Source organism: Phasianus colchicus, chromosome 7 (assembly GCF_987193195.1).
Source record: "Phasianus colchicus chromosome 7, bPhaCol1.hap1.1, whole genome shotgun sequence".
NCBI lineage: Eukaryota > Metazoa > Chordata > Aves > Galliformes > Phasianidae > Phasianus > Phasianus colchicus.
The window spans coordinates 3812501-3835902 of record NC_143442.1 but is presented as its reverse complement, the minus strand read 5'-3'; the positions used below and the strand labels follow the sequence as shown (position 1 = coordinate 3835902).

At 42.2% G+C, this 23402-nt stretch overlaps 1 protein-coding gene across 23 annotated transcripts in view; it reads right to left on the bottom strand.

Moving 5' to 3' along the window:
• Positions 1-5423: 5423 nt before the first annotated feature.
• Positions 5424-23402, bottom strand: part of QTMAN (queuosine-tRNA mannosyltransferase) — a 170017-nt gene continuing 152038 nt past the window's right edge. For 13 of the 23 annotated variants that reach the window (XM_090143510.1, XM_090143506.1, XM_090143507.1 and 10 more), the window contains 3 exons: positions 20878-20948; positions 20079-20170; positions 5426-13255 (listed from right to left, as the gene is read on the bottom strand). In XM_090143510.1, the coding sequence (XP_089999636.1) occupies positions 13172-13255; positions 20079-20170; positions 20878-20948 (247 nt within the window). In that variant the 3' untranslated portion in view covers positions 5426-13171. Of the gene's footprint in view, positions 13256-20078; positions 20171-20877; positions 20949-23402 lie in introns of all 23 variants that reach the window. The other 10 variants (XM_090143523.1, XM_090143524.1, XM_090143518.1 and 7 more) reach the window with 5 other exon arrangements.

The window sequence follows — 23402 nt, the reverse complement described above, 5'->3', positions numbered from 1 at the left end:
ATGTAGATAAACCTGAGCCCACAGACACAACCAATGCAATGCAAATCCATTGCAGAGGACCAAGAAAGCAGGACCAGCTCAGCACATGTTGGGCTACGATCTAGTCTCACCAGATGTCACACTGGTAAAACAATATCCTTCATTCCCCTGAGACAGTGCCATTGTCCACATCTGCTTTTAATTTCAGTTTGCTGCTGGAAGAAAAGTGAAAGCTCCTACTGCAGCTTCTTGTGGAGCTGTGTCTGTGAGTGAAGAGCTGTTCCTTGGAGCCTGGCATGCCTGTGAAGCTGCTGAACTCAAGCCTACGGGATGAGAATCTGTACAGCAAATCTCCCCCTGCCCATAAGCAATGGCAGGCAGAACACGAAGCAGGGGCTGTTAGGAGCTTGGCATTGGTTATGAAGCCACAGAGCCCCTATTTGCCAAAAGTAGAGCAATGGGGCACCAATGGCAATGTGGACATGAGATCAGCTCCTCTTGGAGAGATTCATGTTGGATGTTTGGAAAAATTTCTTCCCTGAATCAGGCATGGGAATGGGCTGTCCAGGTAGGTGGTGGAGTCACCAACCCTGTTCAAGGAGCATTTAGATGTTGTACTGAGGGATGTGGTTTAGTGGGGAAATATTGGTGGCAGTTGTATGGTTGGACTGAATGATCTTGGAGATCTTTTCCAACCTTGGTGATTCTAAGATTCTGTGATTCCTCTTCTTCCAGGGGCAGCAGCACAGCTGGGGCTGAGGCCAGTCCCACGGGTAAAAAAAAAAAAAAAGAAAGGAAGGAAAAAGACCCAGGCTGGATTTCAGCTGAACTGATTTATGTTTTCAAGTGGAAGGCAGTTTGAGCTGAAGTAAACTACACAGTTTTTAGATCATTCAAAATTCATGGCAGCTTGATCCCACAGGATGTCAAACAAACAAAAATGATTCACCAGGAATCCCTATAAATTGAAATAACCAAGCCATGTACAGTTCAAGCAGAGGTCTCAAACCTGGTCTCAGTAAGAAAAAGGGAATAAATTTCACAGTTTTTATTCTATTTATCTAAGAAAAAAAACAAAAAAAAAAAGTGAAAAATCCAGTGCAATACACATCCACATCAAATGCTCACAAAGAAGTAACCCAAACATCCCTTGAAATTAAAACAAAAAACCACAAACCAAGAGCAAATAAACAAATGGGAAGAAGGGTCATGAGAAAAGAAGGTAGGTTGGGGTTGTATGTCATACTTCAGGTTGGTTTTATTATAACATCAAATTAAAAACCATAATAAAGGGTCTCAGAAAACGAACACAAATTCAGGTAATAGATGAGTTATGTGCGTTATGTATATGAAACAGAAAATAGGTACCAAAACTATGACAAGAATGTGCTTAGTTATGATATTCTTTCGAGATGGGTCTGCCAGCATTCTTTCCTTTCTCCTACATTGTGGCCATCGGTATCGGCCAGGAGACAAGAATGCATCCGATCTCATTCTTCAATGGGATGTTTCTTCACTATAGGGCTCAGCTGTAGGCTTTCTATTGTGAGCCAAGAGGAGGGCAGGACATCCCCCTGCTCCAACAGCAGGGACTGAGAGAGCAGTGAAATTTCAGTGCGGGTTATGCGAAATGAAAGGATTAAAAAATAAAAAGAGCATTCACTTCATGTCGTTCCCTTTAAAACATTATCGCACGGCTCCTTTTTTTTTTTTTTTTTCTTCTTTTTTTCTTTTTTTCTTTTTTTTTTTCCCTTTTTTCCCCCTAACCTGACCTTTTTCCCCAACGGTTTGTCTATAACTTAATATAACTAATTCTTTTGAAATAACGTTCATAGTTAGTGTAATTGGTGCTATATAGTTCTAATGCACATTCTGTCACTAGACACTAAATTGAAATTTTAAAGAAAACGATCGAAATAGCTGTAAGGGAAAAAGTACCCTTTTAAATCTAATTTGCTATGCACCGCAGTAGGGTAATGGATGCAATGAAAGTTCCTTTATTGAGTTCCCATGTCCAAAAGGTATTTAGGTAGCAAAGGATGTTAAGCAGACCCCCTGCGCTCCTCCTTTAAGTAAAGATAGCAGGAAATAAGGTATATAGGTTTGTGTCCTCCTGATTTTTATTTCCTCAGGAGTACAACTTATGCAAAGGGCACCTTAGGCTACTTGGAGGATCACAAAGGGTGCCCTCGACCCCCTCGCTGTCTGCATGAATAGAAGCATCTAAAGGATGGCTGAAGCCATACAGCGAGTTAAATCCTTCAGGTGGGTCTTTTCAAATTCCAATAGTGAGGAGTTACTGGAGAATTGGTAAGGATTTCACTAGGCCCCAGCAGGTTTGAGATCAAAAGCCCCGGTTAAATAAAAGCCTGTTGGGAAATCTTAAAACCTCTTTGTAATGTAACTTAAAAAAGTTAATACAAAGAGCCCTTAGACTGAAGCCTGTAACAGCATGAACAAAGAGTATATCAAAACTGATTCCATTAAGGGAAGGCAGACAAATAAATTCATTTAATTTAAAGAGAAATCAGATATATTACCCCGCGAAAACCTAACAAGCATACCAGAAAAAAAAAGAAAAAAAAAAAAAACAAAACAGATTTTATAACATACGCACACATAGAGCTGTGGATAATAGAAATATATATAAAACCTATTTATAAATACCTCTCAGAACAGAGAACAGAACATTATATACACACGTAGATGTTCAAGCATCAATTTAACCAATGCCTGCATGCCTGCGTGTATAATTCCAGTATACACATATTTTTATCATTTACGAGGCCTCACGCTGGGCTTTCAAATCCACAGTGAGATGCATCTGTATCTGAATCCAGAACCATGCAGTCCAAAGAGCCCCTCTCATCAGACACATATTTTACCATTCGGGAAATGACCTTCCACTCACAGGTTGCATAGGCTGCATGGCAAGAAGGAGATGCACGCATTGGACAAACAAGGGAGAATCCTGCAAAAGATAGTGCTAATGTTCAACAGGATTTTATCTTTCTTCCTGCTTTATGTTTACAACCTGACATTTTAGTTTCAACTGTACTAACTAACCCTGAGCTCATTATATCCATGTGTAGTGGGGGAATGGCATCCACTCTCATATCGTAACCTCCTAGCACACAACCAGCCCATGGAATGCTGACCCTACGGATGGTCCTCTCTAAGAATAATTTTTCTGAAGTTAAGAAATTGGAAAATTATCACACACAAAGTGCCTTTCATCCCAGTGATCAGCCAGCATTAGTTTCACGAAGTACACCAACAACATTGCTTTCTCTTTTGTCTTCCTTTCCTTTAGACCCATAAAATGGACAGGAATCCAATGCTATAAACTATATATATCCAATGCTAAAACTATAGGTTATTTTTTTTAGCAACACTACTTTGGTTGTCTTGGGTGGACAGCACCAAGTGAGCGCAGGGATCATTTATCAGTGGACACACACAGTTCTGCTCTAAGCACTGAATTCCTGCAGTGCCTTCTGGAGTGGTGCCGTTTACAATGGCAACCCCAGGAAATGAGCAATGGGGAAAACGAGGAATACTGGGTCAAGCTGGGACCAGAAGGGCAGCCCAGGAGAAAGGTGTGGATGTTGGGGGACCTTGGTCAATACCAGATCCTTGTCCTAGCAATGAGTAATGAATAATCTCAGCACATAAATGCTTCTGTCGGCCCCTCATTTGAGGGAAACTACCCTTGATCTAATAATACCAAAGGCTGTAGTGTCAATTCTTAGCTGGTAGAGGATGAGGTTTTCTGGTTCAAACGGGAATTAATGGAGGGAAGTCATATGGCTCACGTTATACATGTGACACCAGATGATCTAAAAAGTCCTTTCTTGGCCTTATAATCTACAAATCACCTTGCAGAGGTACTGCCCTCCCATGGATTAGCAGCAGACCCATGCCACTCTTGCTTGAATGGGCTTTCTGATCTAAATACCACCCAGAGGGTTGACGGATTTGACTGGATCATGGCCTCAGATGGAACCATTGCCAATTAAAGCCTGGCACGAGATAAAGTGGGGTAGGACACGCTCTGCTTTGGGTGCTCCATGATTCTAGAGCATCATTAATAGCTACCTAATGAGCCAGGCCTGAAGGAAGAGCATTTTGCTATCAGCACACTCGCACATATTATTTTACACTTGCTATTTTACATTACCTTGCACTATAAAACACATCAGCCATCAGATTGCACAGGCCTCTGAATACCCTGATTGAGCTGTAGGTGTCTCTGTTCATTGCAGGGGAGTTGGACTAGATACCCTTAAGGATCTCTTTCCAACTCAAATGATTCTATGATACTATGAGGCTCTTCAGTTCTGAATTAATCAGGCCACAATTATGGCTATTTTGTAGCCTGAAACCATGCCCAAGGCTCCAGAACTAAATGGGAAGCAGGACAACCTACTGCCCTATGGCAAACTGGGCACCTCATGCCCTCAAATCCAGGGTCAACCCCAGCTCAGCAACCACTTCAGTCCCCATCGGGAGTATTTCTTAGCTGCCAAGGTCCTTACTTCTATCTGTAGCCCTGCAAGTACACTTTGTTTTAACCTCCAGGATAATTCGTTATGTAGAAGGAAATGTGTCATTTATTAAGTCAACAATCACTTCCTTTAGTGTCTCTAAAAATTTCTTCTGAGGTTTCCCTTTCAAGTACTGGTGCTATTTAGATATGCAGGCTGAAAGCATAGGGAAAGATGGAGAAAGGTACCGTCACTGCACTGATGAATTGGCTGCTGAAATTTGGCCTTCCACCATGACACATCTATTGGCTGAACACGTGGCCCACCGCAATGGGATCCATTTGTCCATGCAGACATTATGCAAAGAGACAACCTCTTGCTCTCTTGGACCTCAATCAGCAATGTTCCCCAAATTACTGCTCCTGTACAATCAGTGCTCCCACATAAGTGCAGTGTGACCCCATGGCTGTACAGCCTCATTAAAAGCCATATGCTGCATTAGGGACTTGAACATTTTGCAAGGAAAGCCAGCATTAGAACAGCACATGTCTGAAACTGATAGCAAAATGTGGAATGCCTTAAACCCCACCTCCGTGCTGTTATTTACATACGGATCTTTCATCTGACACGGGCTTCCCCTCCAGCACCTTGAATACATCAGTCCTAAGGAAGAGACTTTAAGTTCAAAGAGTGCCATCCCCAAATCAAAGTAGGGGGTTATCAAGCGAGGTGCGCCGAGCAGTAAGACAAAACATATGCATTTTTAATAGGTAGCCTCTCCTCCCCCCAAGGAAGCCAAGGGAAGAGACGCTGTGAAGCTTCAGCAGAAAACAAGTTCAGTGGATTTATCCCCACAACAACAAAATTCACTACTCCCATGCATTTTTTGAGCTGTTTTCCAAGCTCTCTTCAAAGCAGCCGGGCCCGGCCCTCAGCTGTCCTATTGACCAGGTGAACTCATTGCAGCGCTGGCGCTGAGAAAGGAAAAAACAGAACGAAACAAAACAAAAAGACCATGAAAGAGAAACAAAAATCTCAACAGGTCTGCATGGAATTTCAGCAGCACTTTATTTATTAATGCGTACGTAGCTGCCATTGTATCGCGGCTCCCAAAGACAGATCTGTGAGGAATAGGCCACGTGCTGATTGACAGCAGCCATAATTCCATACAATGAGACTGTATTAAATTGTTTGATGTGATATGATACTCATCACTTGTAACTGATCAAACATACTGCTGCATCAAACAGTATTACAATGCAATCAGGCGGGGTATGGCTCCTGCCAAGGCTGCTCATCACGTCGCACGCTCCTGCATTAAACATTTCTATTAATAGCATTGACAAACTATTCCCATCCAAATTTTGCCAAAGAACTGCACGATGCAGAGTGTGCAAAGAAACCCACGTGTTAAGCTCTGCAGTTTGGGGCAGCGCTCCTGTTGGCCAAATACTCTGACATGAAAGGCTTTGCTGATCTTGGGATTTCTGCAGGATAATATCCAAACCTGCAAACTTGTGACCCTAAACAGAGACACATTCCAGCCTTTCATTTTCCTTTTTTTTTTTACTTTCCTAAATGCAAACAAATTGAAAGGCAGATCCTTTTTGCCCAAACCCCCTTTTGCAGCGCTCCCACAGGAGAGCTGCTATCCTGCAGAAGGTCAGAGGCGTAAATAGATAAAATTTACAGGTTCTTTGTCACTGTAGATGCAGAAGTGACAGTGTCTACATGAACCCTTAACTTACCTGCAGCACTACTGTCGGATTTATACATGTGCTTGGGAGGGATCTGCAGTGCCCCTCTCTCGGCACCAACCCTCAGCACCCAGGAACCGCATGAAGCCGAGCGTGCGATGAACGTGGTATTTAGCAACCTCTGAAACTGCTTCTATCAGTGTATCTCATCAAACTACTCCAGTGTGTAAAAATGAAGTGATAAACGAGCACGAGGGCTGCATGTAATCCCTGGTGGACAGGTATGCACATCGTAATTGGACAATGTGCTCCCTTGATTGCTATCGCAGCTTGGGAGACCAAGGATCGCATAGCCATGGAAAATACGGAGTAATATGCAGGAATGCATGCCTGAGTTTCTGAGGCTGGTTGGGTTGGGAATGTATACATTTCACATTTATGCATTTCTGCAACGACAGAACGTGCCTGTTGTCCTGCCTTTCCTCCTTTCACTCCTGCAGCGCAGGCGTGAGCAGATTAAATGCATTGCACGGCAGCAAATAATCACCAATGGAACCCACTCTGCAAAGGGTATTCCCAATCATTTCTAAGACTCTGTGATTCCTGGGGAAGGTGTGCAGGGCATTTTCTTTTTCTAATTTAATAAATTAGAATAATAATAATTTAAAATGTCTTTTAAGGTGGTAAACTACCCGGTGTTTTAAACGATTGATGTACAATAGGAGGTGCAGAAGAAGGGCACTCGCACCATGGAGCTGTAACTTTCTATCCGGTTGTAGCTAAGCAATTCAAGATGCTGCCACTTACATGTAACAGTAGAAACGAAGGAGTTCAAAAACAAAGTCAGAGGCATTTCAGCAAAGTGCACAGTATGCTGAATTGTGGCATGACAGAAATCGCTGCGGGTTGGCCATAAAATGTTCCATACTGCAACGGCACTCTGCCAGCAAGCACCGACGTGTTCTCCTTCACCTGTGCTTTTTTTTTTTTTTTTTTTTCCTGTTGGTGAACACAAAGCAAACCCTCCTGCTCCACCAGAGAATCGCAGTCCTCGCCCTGAGCACACCTCTCCATTCATTAAATCAGCATCACTACCAAATCATCGCACACCAGGCCAAGAGAAGCGCAAAGCTGTGCTTACCCTCCCACACCACCCGAGCGCCGCTATTATTCCTCCTCCCTGGGGACAGGACCCCATGTGCGAGCCTCAGAGAGCACCTCAGTGACTCTGAGCATCATTATCAGCAGCGGGATGAGCTGCAGCTGGGATGCACTGGGGAGGCACGGTAATGCTCGCCCTAATCTCTGCATTCATCTCACCGGCCCTCGCTAGGAAGTTTAAGTACATTTAGTGGGGATTCTTCAGCCCCTGGAAGGTAGGAAGATGACTATGAGGCTTGACGTCCCAGCTAATTAACTTGGGGTTGGAAAAAAAAAAAATCTTCTTATCGACTTAACTTGGAGATACTCTCTTTGTTTTTAAGCCTGCAGAATACCTTCTCTTTAAAATGCTCATTGCACACAGCTCTGCAGCTTGGAATGCATTATTTTTAACAAGGACCTCTTTTATCTTGGACCGAAACTTGCAAACATTTAATAAAAAAAGAACAAAAAACATTTAAAGAATCGCTTGAATGATGGTCTCTAGGCTGTGCTTTGCAAGAGGCTACAAAATCCACGTGCTACAAAATCCATCCCTTAAAAATCCAGGGATGCAAATGCACCAGCTGGAAGCGAACCCACAAACGCACACGCATCCCCTACACCTAAAAGGAGTTTAAAGAAAAAACATTTTTTCTTTTGAATGGGGGAACGTCAGGACTGGGAGACAGCGCCTGAATCTGTGCATGTGAGCACTGCATTCAGTTCTTCCAACGGGAGCACAGAAGTGAGCAACTTCAGCACCGTCCCTGCTCTGAGTTCCTCCGTGTGGAAATCTCTCACCAATTGCAACAATCATTTTTAAATCCTCACCATATTCCCAACAGACAGAACAGTGGCATGATGGACCAAGCTTTTTTTTTTTTTTTTTTTTTTTTCCCTTCTCCCTCTTTTTTAAAGTACACATATGATGATGCATCATAGTTATAAACAGATGGTATTTGGCCTCCTTCCTATTCTCAACATTTGGAATTCCTAAACTATGTGAATTAAACAATAATATTTTATAAACATACAAGGGATTTTGCTCACTGCTTTGTTAACATAGAAATTATACAATGCTGACATTTATTTAAATTTTAAAAAGTAAACAAGAGTGTGTATTGAATTAAAGCAAACTAAAATCAACAGAAAGAAATATGTTCCGCGCGCACGTTACCTACAACGGCACGGGCCTTTTAGGGGAGCCGTAATGGGATGAGGCACAAATTGTAGCTTAGACAGTCTGAGCCTTTGTGCTCGCCTAACGCCTCGCTGTAAACAACGGATCTTCGCACCATACTTGGCATGCTGACCATCAGCTGTGCGTTGGCTGCCTAACCTGCCATGATGGAGTTAAAAGAAGTTCCCTTTTGCCGGCGTTCCGAGGAGCGAAAGTGTGTTTGCAATTTGAGTACCAACTGGATCCAGTCTAACACTTGTACTCAGGATGAGAAACATTCAGCGATACCAAAATTTGGGGGAATGGGAGGGCTCCCGCCAGGAGAAAGTGCTGGTTCTGAAGGCAGGATTCTGCCTGCTCGGTTTCCTCTTTCCTCTGTGTTAACCCCTTTTTGGGTGCCTCTCGAGTGCGAAGAGCACTTCGGTTTTAATCACTATTCCCAGGTCTGCAAAGAGGCTCTGTGATGAATAAATAATGAATCGGAGATTTTAATCAGCGTTACGATTTTTGAAAAGCCTAATTATCATTGTTTACAGACATGCCTTCCTGACTATTTCCTTGTTTTGCTTGCAAAGCTCAAAGGGTTAAGCCTCCGCATGCAGCCCTCCCACTCCTGCTCGCCTGCACTCCGCCGCTGTTTTGCGTTGGGTTCTGGGGGATACTGGGGGTAGTTTGGGGCATGTGTGGGGCTGGGGTGCCCAACCCAAGCCGTGGGCAGTGCTCTGGTCCTGGGGTACCTGGGCAGCACAGAAGGACTGCGCTCGGTGCAGACCATACCGTCAGCTGCCACCAAAGGAGGCGAATTTCAAACACGAGCAGCACAGGGAAATAATGATGAGTGGCAGGAGCAAGGTGGGGGACCAGGATGCATGGAGCTGTGCGGAGCTCACCAACAGCATCAGCCCATGCCTCACGCTTAGCCCACTATTATTATTATTATTATTATTATTTCCTTATCATTTTTTTTCTTTAGCTTCCATTGGTCCCATTTCACCCCTCTCCGTCCCCATCACCATCCACTCAGCCCCAGTGCCAGCACAACATTCCTGATGCCTCTGCTCTGCTCCGGCAGCCGCTGTCCCCCTTCCTCCCCACCTTCCTCCTCCTCCTCCCGCTGCCGCTTGCTGCCTCCACGCCGGCTGTGTGCTAAGTTGCAGAGCAGTTCCATAGCAGTTGATTATCAGTTTCCAGCAACAGCTGTGTATATTCGTTCAGAATGTAAAGAAATATCAGAAGATAATGCAGTATTGCTATTTATTACTCTGTAATTAAAGTTCTGACAGTGTTTCTATTATAAAACCTTATTTGCAAGGGTTCATAACTCAGAGGCAAAATTTTCCTTCAAGACGAAGCCTGGCTTACCAGGCTGAATCATTTCAGAAGTATTCCAGTTAAATAAGGTTAGCCCATTAGAGGGTAACATTCTGAAGGACTTTCATTAAGGTGCTCATTTATATCTGCAAATAAAGAAATGCCTACTCCCCTCCATCAAGGACAGAGAAGAGGAAAATATTTTTGCAAAATCAGGGGTTCATGGAAATGTTTTAATATAATTCTCGAGGAAATTATTCCCATGAAAGCAATTTGTTTGAAAGAAAATGCCCCCTGGTCCTTTCCACACAGACTAGTCCTGGGCTAGTGGATGAGAACCAAACTTAAAAGTGACTGCGAGCTGAAATGGGACGGACTAATTCATTACAACTGTCCATACTGGAAGAAAAACAAAGCTCGAGTGGCTCGAGTGGGGAAAGGTGAATTTAATTTTCGAGGCCCTGTAACTTTTAATAATCTGAGGAACAATATGGGAGGTACATTCCGCCCTCCCAGTTATCCTGATATAAATTCATTCAAGATTTATATTGGTGTAATAGAGAAGCAGAATTCACTCCACGGTTTCTAATGAACTGCTGGCTCGGTCTTTAAAAATGCAATTAGAAGAATCGAGCCTCCTAATTCAGAACAGCTTGGAGCAAAGGCAGAGGTCTGGGCGCTGCAGACACGGAGCAGGGCTGGCGGTGCTGCACGCTGCTCACCAAAATGCCCTCGTTATTTTAGGATTTTCTTTTCTATTACATGGCGAAAGGCAATTCTCTTGTGGAATAAACCTGTGTTTCCTGTGATCTCAAATACTAAGACAAAGGGATTGTAGGATTAGGTGCCTGGGCTGTACTGATGCAGGAGTAAGGAGCTGTCTGGTCGCAGTCAGAAACCTGCTCTGCTTCAGCTGTGCCCACAGCTGCTGTGTCAACGCAGGTGAAACATCGATAAATACAAGAGTAAGTCAAGGGCTAATTCTGTCATTTTACTTATAAGATCTGGTCTGCACATTCACAGATTACTCATGTGTGTAGGAACAATGGGAACGAGATCCCAATTTGTCTCGGTGACCTTTTGAAGCAAGGGCTTCTAATGAAGCAGCACAGTGGCTGTCTGCATTTGGCTCCAGCAGCCAGAACTCCTGAGGTGGTTTTGCACCCGGGCTGGGGCTGGGGGATCCTCCATCAGGGAAATATTGCCCTGAGCACCTGGATGAAGCCTGGCATCACCCCACTGACTGGGGACCTTGTAGCAGGCCCAGACACCAGGTCAACTTCCAGGGCATGGGGGGTGCAGCACACAGGAAAGTATCCTTGGATGGGCCGTGAATATTCACCAGCAATGTAAAGAAGTTATCAGAATATAATGCAGCACTGCTATTTGTTACTCTACAATTAAAGCTCTGTGTTTCTATTATAAAACCTTATTTGCAGGGGTTTGTAACTGTGAGGCAAAAAATTTCCATCCTGACAATGCTTCAGCCACAGCTAGGAATGGTTGAGTACCACTGCTCAGTAACTAAAGCAAAGTAGGGCCCCAGCCTGGAGGAGGTGGGCACCTCTATTGACTGGGGCATGCACTGCAGGCAGCAGTACTTGTATCCCTAAACCACTGAGCATTCAGTCTCATAGCACAACGTGTGCAGCCTGCTTGCCATGAGCCATGGCGCGAGGTCACAGCATCTCCTCTCTTCCTTGCATTAGTTTGGAGAGTGTCTCGCTGCAAAACATGGAGGAATTCACCTTCACTGTACCATGCCTCAGTTTCCCAAATAATAAAAAAATTGCCTAATTTATTCTTGCTAGTGCAAGGAGTGTTAACATTAGTGAAGAAGTCCTGTTACTTGGCTCTATCAAATGGGACGGCCGCACTCATGCACGTTTCCTTGAGAAGACCACATTCCATGTCTATAACCAGGCTGGGCTTTGATCGAGCAGAAACAGAGAGAAACTAACACATAAGACAAATGATGCAAAATTACAACTCGGCAGTGCCAGAAAAACATCTGAACACTTACCATGTGCCACTGGATCTCCCTTGGGCTTTTGGGGAGGGAAGCTGGAACCGTACCTGTCTGTAGAAAGGTCTGGCCATCCTCTACATCATGATGACTTCCCGGGAATCCTCTTCTTGCTTCTTCCCAGAACACAGTTGAAAATCTTGGAATTGTCAGAACATTTTATTACCACTTGCAAAGCAGATTCGACTTCATCAGATAAAGACACAATTGCATTCATTGACTCTGACACAAGGATATGCATACTGATAAACATACAGATAGATGTACACACTTATACATGAATGAGATATGCTAATTAAAAATTGCAGTGGGCACTTTATTAAAAATTTATTGTACAATCTCCATCTTCAAAACATTTTACATCAACAAATATAGAAGCTCGACTGCTAGAATCATAAGTGATTTATCTTTAAAAGACTGCATTCGTAACGGGATGCAAAGATGCTTGATGAACGGCCGTTACATTCCAACTACTACTTTTTATTGGAAGTATTTTGGCTGTTATCTGTTTGTTCTCCATCCTTGAGAGAAATAAAACAAGTGTCTCGGCTTTCATTTTATCGGATAGATGGCACCACGTAGCATATTTCCCATGCTAGTTTGAATTACAGCTGTTTATCTTTCAGCTTTCTTTAAGATTAATTAAATGCAAATGTAACTCCGCGAATCATGGGATTACCTGCCAGACCCCTTATTAATACCTTCACTTAAAAACCCCTGTGCCAGAGAGTCATTAATTTGCAAAAAGAAAAGTGCTAAAGCAGCCCTTTGCCTACAAACAATTCCGAGATGGCTGCCCAATTAGTCCGGTAGCACTCGGATCCTCCTTTCAGGCCCTGTGGCCCTTTGAGGACACAATAAGGCTCCAATGATAACCTGGCAACCTAGGTAGAAACCCAGCCAAGTGTGAGCGTTTGAAGCTGCAGCTTGGCTGCCATCGTGTCGGCGAAAAGAAAGAATTCAGGCACCATGTCATCCAGTACAAAGGATAAAAACAGATTCAACCGGAAATTCAATGTGGCACCACATATGGGATACATGAGTGCGGTTATACAACAGGCCACATATTTTTTTTGAACAGTCTCCTGCATGTGATGCCGAGGACATGTGTAACCATCATAACGTCTCTAAGAATCTGTATTTAATTTGAGCTGGGGTGGTGGCAGGGATTGGAGATCTGAAGCCGCCACAGGTTTGTGGCAGATGGCTCTGTGTCAGCTATGACAAGCAGCCAGGCTCGGCTTCCTCTGCAGATTTTCTTTTCTCTCTGATCAGGTAAATATGGGCACACTCTGGAAACTTCCACAATTCTGCCTGAGGCTGCAAGTTTGTGACTTAGCCCCATCTGTCACAAATCTTCCCTCGGTTCTGCTGCGAGCAGAGACCTGAATTTACCACGGAGCGCTGCCCAGGAAAAGCCAGCCATCTCGCCCTACGAGGAAGAGAGCACATGAAGAAAACGTGAGCTGCTGGGACACAGAAGGGACCTCTCCAGCCTCAGCAGCACCCAGAGCCACTCTTCCTCCACTCTGACCCCACCGCCACATGCCCAGTGTTGTCCCAGCGCTGTCCCAGCACGGCCCCGTATCCTAAAGAAAGATGCAGCTCGTTTTCTTGGGAGGTGTATGAGTGATAACTCTGTAAAAGTCTGAGCACTCGTAATTTCAAGGAATAGAACGTGATTCAGTCAACAGTTCCTAAATATGCAGAGACAAAAATCATCATGAGTAGCAAAGTTTTCACATAAAGCAAGATCTTTGCATGAAGAGACAGCACAGTGAGGTGTCAGTAGCACTGCAGTATCTGCTGTGATACAACCAACTTCTTTGTTTCTTGTATCCTATGAGCACAACAGAAATAATCAACATTTATGCTGCCATCGTTAGACTTCAGGGTTAACATTCAGAATTCAGTAAGGACAGTTCATCCATTCAGACCTGCTGGTTCAGGATAGCTGCAGCTCAAGCTCACAGTACTGAGTGGGCACACATTTTATGCGTGTTCTTAAAATTACCTTAACAAAATTAAGAATTAAAAATTATTTTTCAGCACAAAACCTGAGATTCGGTGTGCAAGAAAGCAGAGCAATTTACAGAGCCAAACTGTATCGGGTCAGCTTTACTCTGTGACCCAGCTCCTTCTTTCTGTGAGTATTAGGGAAGAATCAAGGTGGAAAGCAGCTTGTAGTAATTACTTTTTGAGCTCAACTTTCAGACTCCAACCACCTTTGGAAGCCACCATCAAAAGACAGCATTATTTTACATGAACTGGGTGCACTGTGAGGACCGAGTCAGAGCTATTCAATACTCCTCAGAAGAGTATATCTCCCTGCATGAACCTTTCTGAACAAATCATAGTTTCTATTATTGGCCTTTTAAAACTCATTTCTTTTCTTCTATCTTAAAACAAAACCATAAATGTTGGATGTGAACTTATGCAAGATACCCTTCCACTGGGAAGGGAAGGTTCAGAACACATTGATCATCCACAACACTAGAAGAGCAGTTTCAGGCTTTCTTTCTGTAGGCAGTTTGGATACACTTTACTGAAAACCAAAAAGTTTTCATGCTTTTTGCGATTCTTCTTTCAAAGTCATTCACATTTCCTTTGACTCATTTCTTCATCTACCCTTTTGCGGCGGTTACGGTTCGTCTGCCAGCTTTCATTTACTTTCTAAAACTAAACTGAAGCTATCTAATATGGTTATAATACAAAGTTCAAAGTCCTGCTGCTTATGCTGAAAGATGCGCACACAACTGTTTTCTTCATGAATGCTTTCTTCCTGCTCCACAAGTGTAGCCAACTTCTATGAACTGTAGGCCAGAATCTTCAGAGAGCTGAAAGCTCCCACATCTATATCTCAAAGAGGAAGAGCAAAGCAAGCCCTGGGAATAGGTGGAGTGGGCACTTCTGCTTCCTGGCAAACAACTCAACAACAAGGAGATACTCAACATATGCTGGGACCCAGAACGACCTAGCAGGCAACTCTCACAGTCCCTGATAAGCCATTGCTATTACTGTGAACAGCCACACAAGCTAGCAGAACTCACTCTACTGAAGCTTTTTCTGGACTCACATACAGCCTGTGGACCTCAGGTTGTACCAAAATACATAAAATGGGTCCCATGCTCCAGAAGAGATTTCTACCTCTAAGCCAGCTAGATCTTTGACTATGACAGAATTACATATAGGAATGAAAAATGTGAAGACTTCAGTCTAGCCTGGATACAAGCCTGAGCAGCTTAATCCATCCTACTTTGAAGCTGGCCCTGCTTTGAGCAGAGGTTGGACCAGATGATTTCCAGAGGTCCCTTCCTAAATTACCCCATGGTCCGCTAATCTTAGTAAGTAATCAACGTCGTCTTCTACATAAAAAGTCTTGATCTCTTACATCCTACTTAGAATCTTACATATATCCTACTTGGAACCCATTCTTAAGCAGCTCTTCCTAGCAATGACAGAGAGATGGATAATGCAGCACACTGTGCACCAGAGTTCCTAGCTGCTATGACATTCCCTTACAGGTTGTGAAAAGCAGAGCTAGACCATCTCTGAAACCACTTTAAATGACACTTGCTGGAAATAGAGCATCATGACAAGTTGTCCAGAGAGGTGCTGGATGCCCCATTCCTGGAGACATCCAAGGTGAGGCTGGATGGGACTCCAAGCACGTTAGGGGGATTGGACCAGATGGTCTTTAAAGGTCTCTTTCAACTGAAATGATTTTATGATTCTACCACTCTATGAACATACCTGTTTTGTGCTTCCAACCTGCCGACCTGTATCTAATACCAACCAGGTAGATGCCTCTTTTTGCCTCTGCAAACTTGCTCTGTAGCTGAATGGAAAGTCAGCAGGATGGATGGAAATATTTGTACTATTCATGCAGCCTGTAGAGCTCTAAATTAACTTTATCAGCTCAGGACAAAAGATCTGGAGAACACTGTAAGCAAACATCTGCTCAATATACATTCACAGTTAAAAAGTAAACAGTGTGTTCAGCTCCATAAGGAGCAGGTTGAAAATTATCACAGAGTACAACATATCACATAAATTGATGGCATGGCCTAGAATACTCTGTAAAGTAATGATCACACCAGCACAAAAACAGCTCTCAAGCATCAGAATGGCTTGAATGATGGCAGATAAGAATATAAACATGGAATAACATTCACGAGGAGAGACTGAAAAGTCCAGGATACTGTAAGTGTTTGACAAACGTTTACACAATAATGAATGGCATGGAAAAGATGGAGTGAGAGCTTCTGCTTCCAGGCAAACAGCTCTAGAACAAGGAGACGTTCAATGAAGGTGAAGGTGTGGAGCAGGGGAAGGCAAAGTTTGGAATGCCATCTGCAAACACGCACTTGCCTTGCTGCAGAAAGCCAAGAAAAGTCAAGGACAGAGGTCTCCTAGGGCCTGAATGTCTATTATGTAGCATTTCCCTACAGAAAAATGCTTTTTTATAGAGTTCTGATGGGGAGTGGAAAAGTGCAAGGGCAGATTCATCATTTCTGGCTCTTATATGGCCTGTGCAAGAACTATGAAGAACTTACACTCCATGCAACAGAGTCAGCCCACGCTAACCTCACTGAGCTGGCTGAGGGAAGCTGCATGCAGGTGCAATAAGTTGCTGGGAATGCCTTTTGCCACCTGGCTGTGCCCAGATATCAGAGCTGGACCAGAAGGGAACTTCTACCTGTTTGCCTGAAAGATTGAAGTAAATGCTTTATGTCAATTGGAGCAAAAAGGATGAAAAAAAAAAGAAAAAAGAAAAAAGAAAAAAGGAGAAAGGTTTGTTAGAACTGCCCTATTCAGGCAAATCTTGAGACTGGAACAATTCAGACGTCTAAGGTCTAACTGGGATCTTAATTTGATTTTACAGCAGTTTAATCCCTTTGAATTCAACATGGTTCTTTATCTTCTACAGTGGTGTAAGAAGAAAAAAAAATCACACCATGTGTCTTTTCATAAGCAGGTGAGCTTCTGTAGTGTGATGGAAATGAGAAGATGAATGTCAGAAAGTGGGCCAAATTCTTTTCTCTGTTAAACAAGCATGAGTGAGAGTAGGATTTTTCTGCAGGAACTGAAGCTGACAGCATGTCAACCAGCACTCATTCAGCTGGGAGGGCTGGGAGAGATTATTTAAAGTTGTCAGCTCCTTCCATGCCTGGCTTTTGGCAACTCTTCTTGTCCCTTTCCACTGTATAATCTTTATACATGCTGTTTTAAATTAAGAAACTGAAGTGAGGGAACTGAAAGGTAAACTTCAAGAAAATAATGCAGAAACAAATGCTTTGCCCTATATATATATATATATGCATGTATATATATATATATATTTTTTTTTTTTTTTTGCAAGGGAGCTTGCAAATACTGAGAGGTCTTGTGGTGTGCTCCAATGGAAACTGATGCCCTGTTGTTCATACTGGCTTCACTCTGGCACTTAATTTAGCAACCACAAATACCGAGAACCAAAGAGGAACTTTTGATTCTTTAAAACTAGAACAAATAATTGATAACAAATGTGGTTTGATTTCCATGAATCTCAATCTTCTCTTAACGACTGGTAGAAGGCAGTGTGGAAATGCAAATGAACCAGCCCTGGTGCTGTGAGAATATGCAGGGTAAGCAATGTGTCATTTGGAAAGCCTTTCGTAGGTGCTTACATTATGGACATTTTTAAAAGTCTGCCAGCATGAATGGAATTAAGCTATTACAGTTTAATACGTGGGTCTGTGCACTGTCACAGGGATATTCACTGTGTCTGGTTCCCTAACCTGGCTGCCCCGCTGCCATTCATCTTCTTTTTGCCCCAAACTTTGCTGCACAAGCACTGAGGACAACCAGAGGAAGAACTGCCTGCTTAATGAGACTGCTGTCTAATTATTATGGATATCCTCCGTAATAAAACAACAACAGTATGTAAAAAGATAACTCAAAGTACTTCTGATGATGATTGCTTTCTGATCTATAAAGCAGAATCTCCAAGCAATAAAGAACAGCATTATTTGCTTTTTTGTCATGACTGCACAGCTACTGTATGGACTTAGGCAGGAAGGTTTCTGGAAGAGAAGCAGCCCAGTTGGCAAATTTTTCTGTATAGTATAAAGCATTATACCAATCTGAAGAAAGTGGAAGTGCTGCATGCCCTTCATGATTTTACTCTCTCCAGCTTCCTTAAAAGAAGCATAATTCCACCTCTAATTCCATTAGCAGCACGTACCTAAGCTAGCACTTCTCTAGGTTTCAGGGACAGTTTCAGGGCAGAATACAGACTTAGTGTACGTGGGTGTAGGTACAAAAGACAACTCTAACAGCATTCTCAGAGCTGAGCCAAAGCCTATTAAAGACAACAGGATCCCTCCCCTGGTGTTCACAGGTATTGGATTAGTCCTTTGACTCAATTTAAAACGATCCCCATTCAGTGCAGTTGCTACCTGTCGCAGCCAGGGCACGATGGAGCACAAGTCTGCCTACAAGGGACAGAATTGTCACCCATGGGATAATTCTTCCATGGACACCCTGCCTGCCAACAATTCCAAGGGATGTTTGTTGGTTTTTATTTCTGAAGAGCATCCTTAAAGCAGATTAGTTCTTTTGCTCATGGGGCTCACGTGCACACCGATCCCCGCACCACATCTGAAACCTATCCTATTTAATATCAGTATTTGCTCTGCTGCTATTCCCATTTTTGGTGTGCCAGCTTTGGTTTTCTTTAGGAGCTGGGGCTGCACACATGCAGAGAAGACCCAAAACTATTTGTTGGACTGGAAGCACAGGAAAATGTCAAGGCAGACGTTTAAGGACTGTTTACCCTTTGAAGCCACCATGTATAACTACACAACACTATTGACTCCAGAAGTAATGCTGAGCACTGGAAGTGTTCAGTCAGCATTTTAAACTATTATGAGCTACCTTCTGAACCATTGCCAAGTTAATAGACAATGAAAGATAATGAGCTTGAAATTGGGTGTTAAATTGCATTTTTGGTTCTCTCCTTTTTTTCTTGAAGTTTAACTGTTTCCTGCAGAAACGACATCATCTTTGATGTATCATTATGTAAATGCCTATTTTTAGGTCACATGAGGAGTCAAACTGGGGCTAAACTCTCACTCCTGCTCCATGTGTGTGCAGAAGGGTGGGGAGGCAGACGAGACACAGCAAGACCACAGCTTCTGGTCCTCAGAGGAACGCAGAGAGATGAGATGTGCTGGCAGCATGGGGAAGGAGATGACTCGACTTGCTCAGTAACAGCATGCTGGGTGGCTACAGTGCTGCAAAAGAGGGTGCTTTTGCACTGCCCAGGTAACCCATGAGCTCCCTTGAAGGAATGAATGCAGACTGTTACAGATTCTACCTGAAGCACCTTTGTCACAAAAGGGTGACTTTTATCTGCCCTGATCACAGCATGTCCAGCATTTACAGCTGCAACTGAGCAGAAAATGCTGCAAGCTTACATATTAGCATGCAGACAATGGCAGCTGTTTTCTAACAGCAGCATAGTGTAACAATATGTTTTTACTGAAATAACGTACAATTTAGTGCTCTATGTAATCCACACCTTAAAGCTGGGAAAGTCAGTCTGGCGTGGAACACTTGATCAAAAATGGAACAGAACATCTACTACCGAACATATATTTTCTCCAGATAAGTAAGGGCAAAGAACAGGACACAATAAACAACAGGACATCATGCTACTAAGAAGCGTTTACACTCAACATTAAAAAAAAAAGAAAAAAAAAGAGCTAAAATAATCACAGCCATCAAAAGAATTCTGGTATTTCCAAAAGGCAGAGAAACATTACCTGGTACCCAGCACCTGCACGTTTTGAGGACCAAAGATTAAATTAGGATAGGAAGGTAGGTTTATCCTCATTAGTATAATTGTAGGATCTTTCTTTTATTTTCCTTTTAGACTAATGAGTTACATTAATCCAGGTTCATTTTTATAAGCCTCTTGGGTCCCAATGTAAAGGACAGTCATTTTAGAAAACAATAAATTAAAAAAAAAAAAAAAAAAAAAGCATGTAGCATGCATTAAGTGCACGTATTTCATAAGACCTAGGTTAATACAACCGGCATCTAGTTTAATTAATCCTTGTTAGTGTAACGACTAATATCCCTCCCTAGCATGTTTCCTTTAAACATTAGTATGTTAATTAAATGTTGTTGTTTTAAGGGTTGGTTTTTTTTTTTTGCCTTTGTACTTCAATATGGCATTATATCATGTAAAAACTCTTCCCAACAACTACCTTATAGAGATGTTTCCTTACAATATCTGGTCTCTTGCAGAAATTCTGAAGCCTTTTAAAAAGCTGTTCAGGTGTAGAATACAGATATTCAGCTGCAGGAAAAACAGATACATTTTTAATGAAACAAAAACCTCAAAGCACACACTCGATATTAGTCACTTTACTAATTAAAAATGCATATTGCTCTGTGCCGCCTCGTGTTTTACATTATTTAAGCATGATTTTATAAGGTTACCTCAGCTCACAAGGATGTTTAATGCTAAATAAGACTGTGTAGTTGTGCTGTTTAGACATCTCCTTTGGGTGATTAAAATACATTATTCTAATGTAACACAATGCATATGTGATACATTTAGTGATGAGATTTTTCAAAGAACTGGTACTACATTAGTGTGTATCCCATATCGCAGTTGCATACTATTAAGTATTAAATTGTTTAAATAATTTGGTGTGATTTTCAGGCCTCCTTTTTCTTTTTTTCTTTTTTTTCTCTATCTCAAAAAAATCTGCAAACCATTGCAGCGCCGCTGACCTTCTAACAAAAATCTATCATTATGGGTTGTGTATGCTAACAATGAAGAATGCTATTTCAAAACTTGCTTTTGTGTTATCTTAAAAGAACAGATGGCAAATATAAACTTCTTCTAATGTATTAAAACACATAAAATTCTCCTTAACACTAACATGTCGGCTTGCCAAATAAACAATTGCTTTTGCTCGAGTTTATACTCAAACTTTACATTTTAGCACGCATCACATGTCGCTTTTCAACCAAAAGTGTGTGCAGCAAAGCAGCTACCTGGGAAGATCTCCGGGTACACCAAGGCCTTGGGACACAACGGGTAACAGCCACAATGCACCGCTTCCACCCTGAAGGTTAAAAGTAATCAAAAGATGAGCACGACATCAGGGAGCCAAAAACTTCCTTTGGTGCAGGACCACGGAGGTTGACTGCACGTAGCACGAGTAAAACATTCTCCTGCTCAGCAGCACAATCCTTCCAAATGCCAAAGTTGCTCTTTTGAAAGAAAATTTTATTGATCATATGAATTACATAGAACAGAACAGTGAGCATATGTTTTGTTCGCTGAATAAATCAAAGCGCAGCTCTGCATTTTTTTGTTTTTTAAATACTGCTTAACACATTTTATAATCAGCAGACAGACACATGTAACAACATGGTGAAGTATGGACGGCTTCTCTTAATAATGCTGCAGAGAAACGAGGGCATACGTGCACGTGTCTATGGGTGTGTAGCCACAGAGATGCTCCTGTTGCACGCTCGGACTCCAAAGGCTACAATGGAATGGCCCCAGGAACAGCACTCTTTGGGTCGGGATATTCTAGTGCTAGCATGAGCTTCAGATCACTCCCTTTCTTTATCAGGACGCAAACTTTTTGTAATAAATACCAAGATCTTGTGATGCTTTCAGGGTTCGTTTTTTTCTAGGGCTGATTTATATATCTGCCACAACATCGAGCCCAAATTTTTTGGAATTGTGACACAATGGCACAAAGTTTCCTAGCAGCGACTCTAAGAGAAGCTATCCCATCCCTGCCTGCATTTTAATAGCAGAACGGGTTAAGGCATCAAGTTTGCAGTTTATTTTTTTTTTTTGCAGAATGACCACTGATGTGACATAACGTCCCCCTGAAGATACAACTGTAATTTCTGTTGGCCAGAAATTACACACCGAAATTCAAAACACTTCTTTAAATATGTTTATTTGATGAGAGGCTTTGAATTTCCTCCAACATGTTGACCATACGAGGTCTTTTATTTTTAGCTTCACTTTCCCTCGGTTTCCCAAGATCTGAAATTTTGTCAGCGTTCACCTTTCATTCTCAGGAACAACCCAAAAGGCTTTTGCTGCATTCATGTGCACGTTGGCTTTATTACAGGCACTCAGGCCAGTGCACACCAAACTTTGCTTCCTTTAGCTCGACTTTGTTTTAAGGAGCCAAAAAATTAAATAAGGAATATCACAACCAGCCCTCATGCTAGAAAACTACGCATATCCACAGAACCCAAAGATATATCCCCCTGCAAATGCTTTTGCTAAGCAATGATTGCTAGTTTTTACATAAACTTTTAAATTTTGTAATTTATGTGGCTTTTTTTTTAAATAACATATGCACTTCAGATTGCATTTTAAACATTAACAACAATTTCAAAGTGTACATCGTCTAGCACTATATTTTTTTTTTTACCAAAGGGAAATGTTTCTGATGTGTGATTTAATTGATGATTTCAGTTCTTAAATATTGTGTCATATGTCAAAGCAAATAGATTTTTAAAGTTTTCTTTAATCTAGGGGGAAAAAAAAAAAGAGCGAAACTGTGGACATTTCAGTAATAGCTCAGATCACTAAGTTATGTTAAAATATTTGCTTTTTAATCGTATCGCCTGCACGAAAAAAAAAGAGCAGCTCCCTCCAACAAAACTGCAGGCCAAGATGCAGTCTGAGTCATCGCTTGTGCACACAGCTTCCCCGTACAAGAAACCTCCATCAGGATCTCAAATTAGTGAAATCTGAACTCAGTGCTTCTGGAGCACACCGACTACAAGTTAAACTCTGCAATTCTTTCCTTTCCAGCTAATCCTATCTGCAGGCTGCCTACCTTTCCACACCCAAGTCTGCATGCGTTCCCTGACAGCTCGTCCTGCGGTGCAGGGATTCCTTCTGTGAGCATCCCCTTATTGCCCAGACCTAAGGATGCCATGGGAGCAGAGGCAGGCTGAGGCTGAGCAGGGAAGCTTCCTCGCCTCCACACCTCCCTGCCTTGTTCCTGAGAAGTAGCACATCACAACAATCACACAACGCTCCTTCATTTCAATCCTTAAGCGCTCCTAGTTAAATCATAAACAGAGTTCCAATTGATCTATTGTTAAAATGGCTAGTAAATGACCTTTTTATTCCAATTAACAAATCATCTGCTAAATCTATGAATCTTAATATTCAGATCTATTCACTTCAATTCATACAATTTATCTGCAAATAGTTGTTGGGCTTTTGATTCTAAATATAATTAGCTGATAATTTTGCTTGGCTGAATTACTTTTCTGGAGGGCCTGCTAAGGCTCTCAGCCGCATTATCTAGCAATAATGAATCTGATAGGTGAAATTTTTTACTGTAATGAGGATGAGACACAGTTGTGACACCTGAGTCTAGTAATAACAGAAGACTGCTAATTATCGACAGCACTTTTTTGTGTGATGCACAGAGAAAAAAAAAATCCCTCATTATTAAAAAATAAAAAGTTACAATTATAAGTGACACCGGAGGAGAGTAAATAAAATGGAGTGATTAAAACATTGCTGC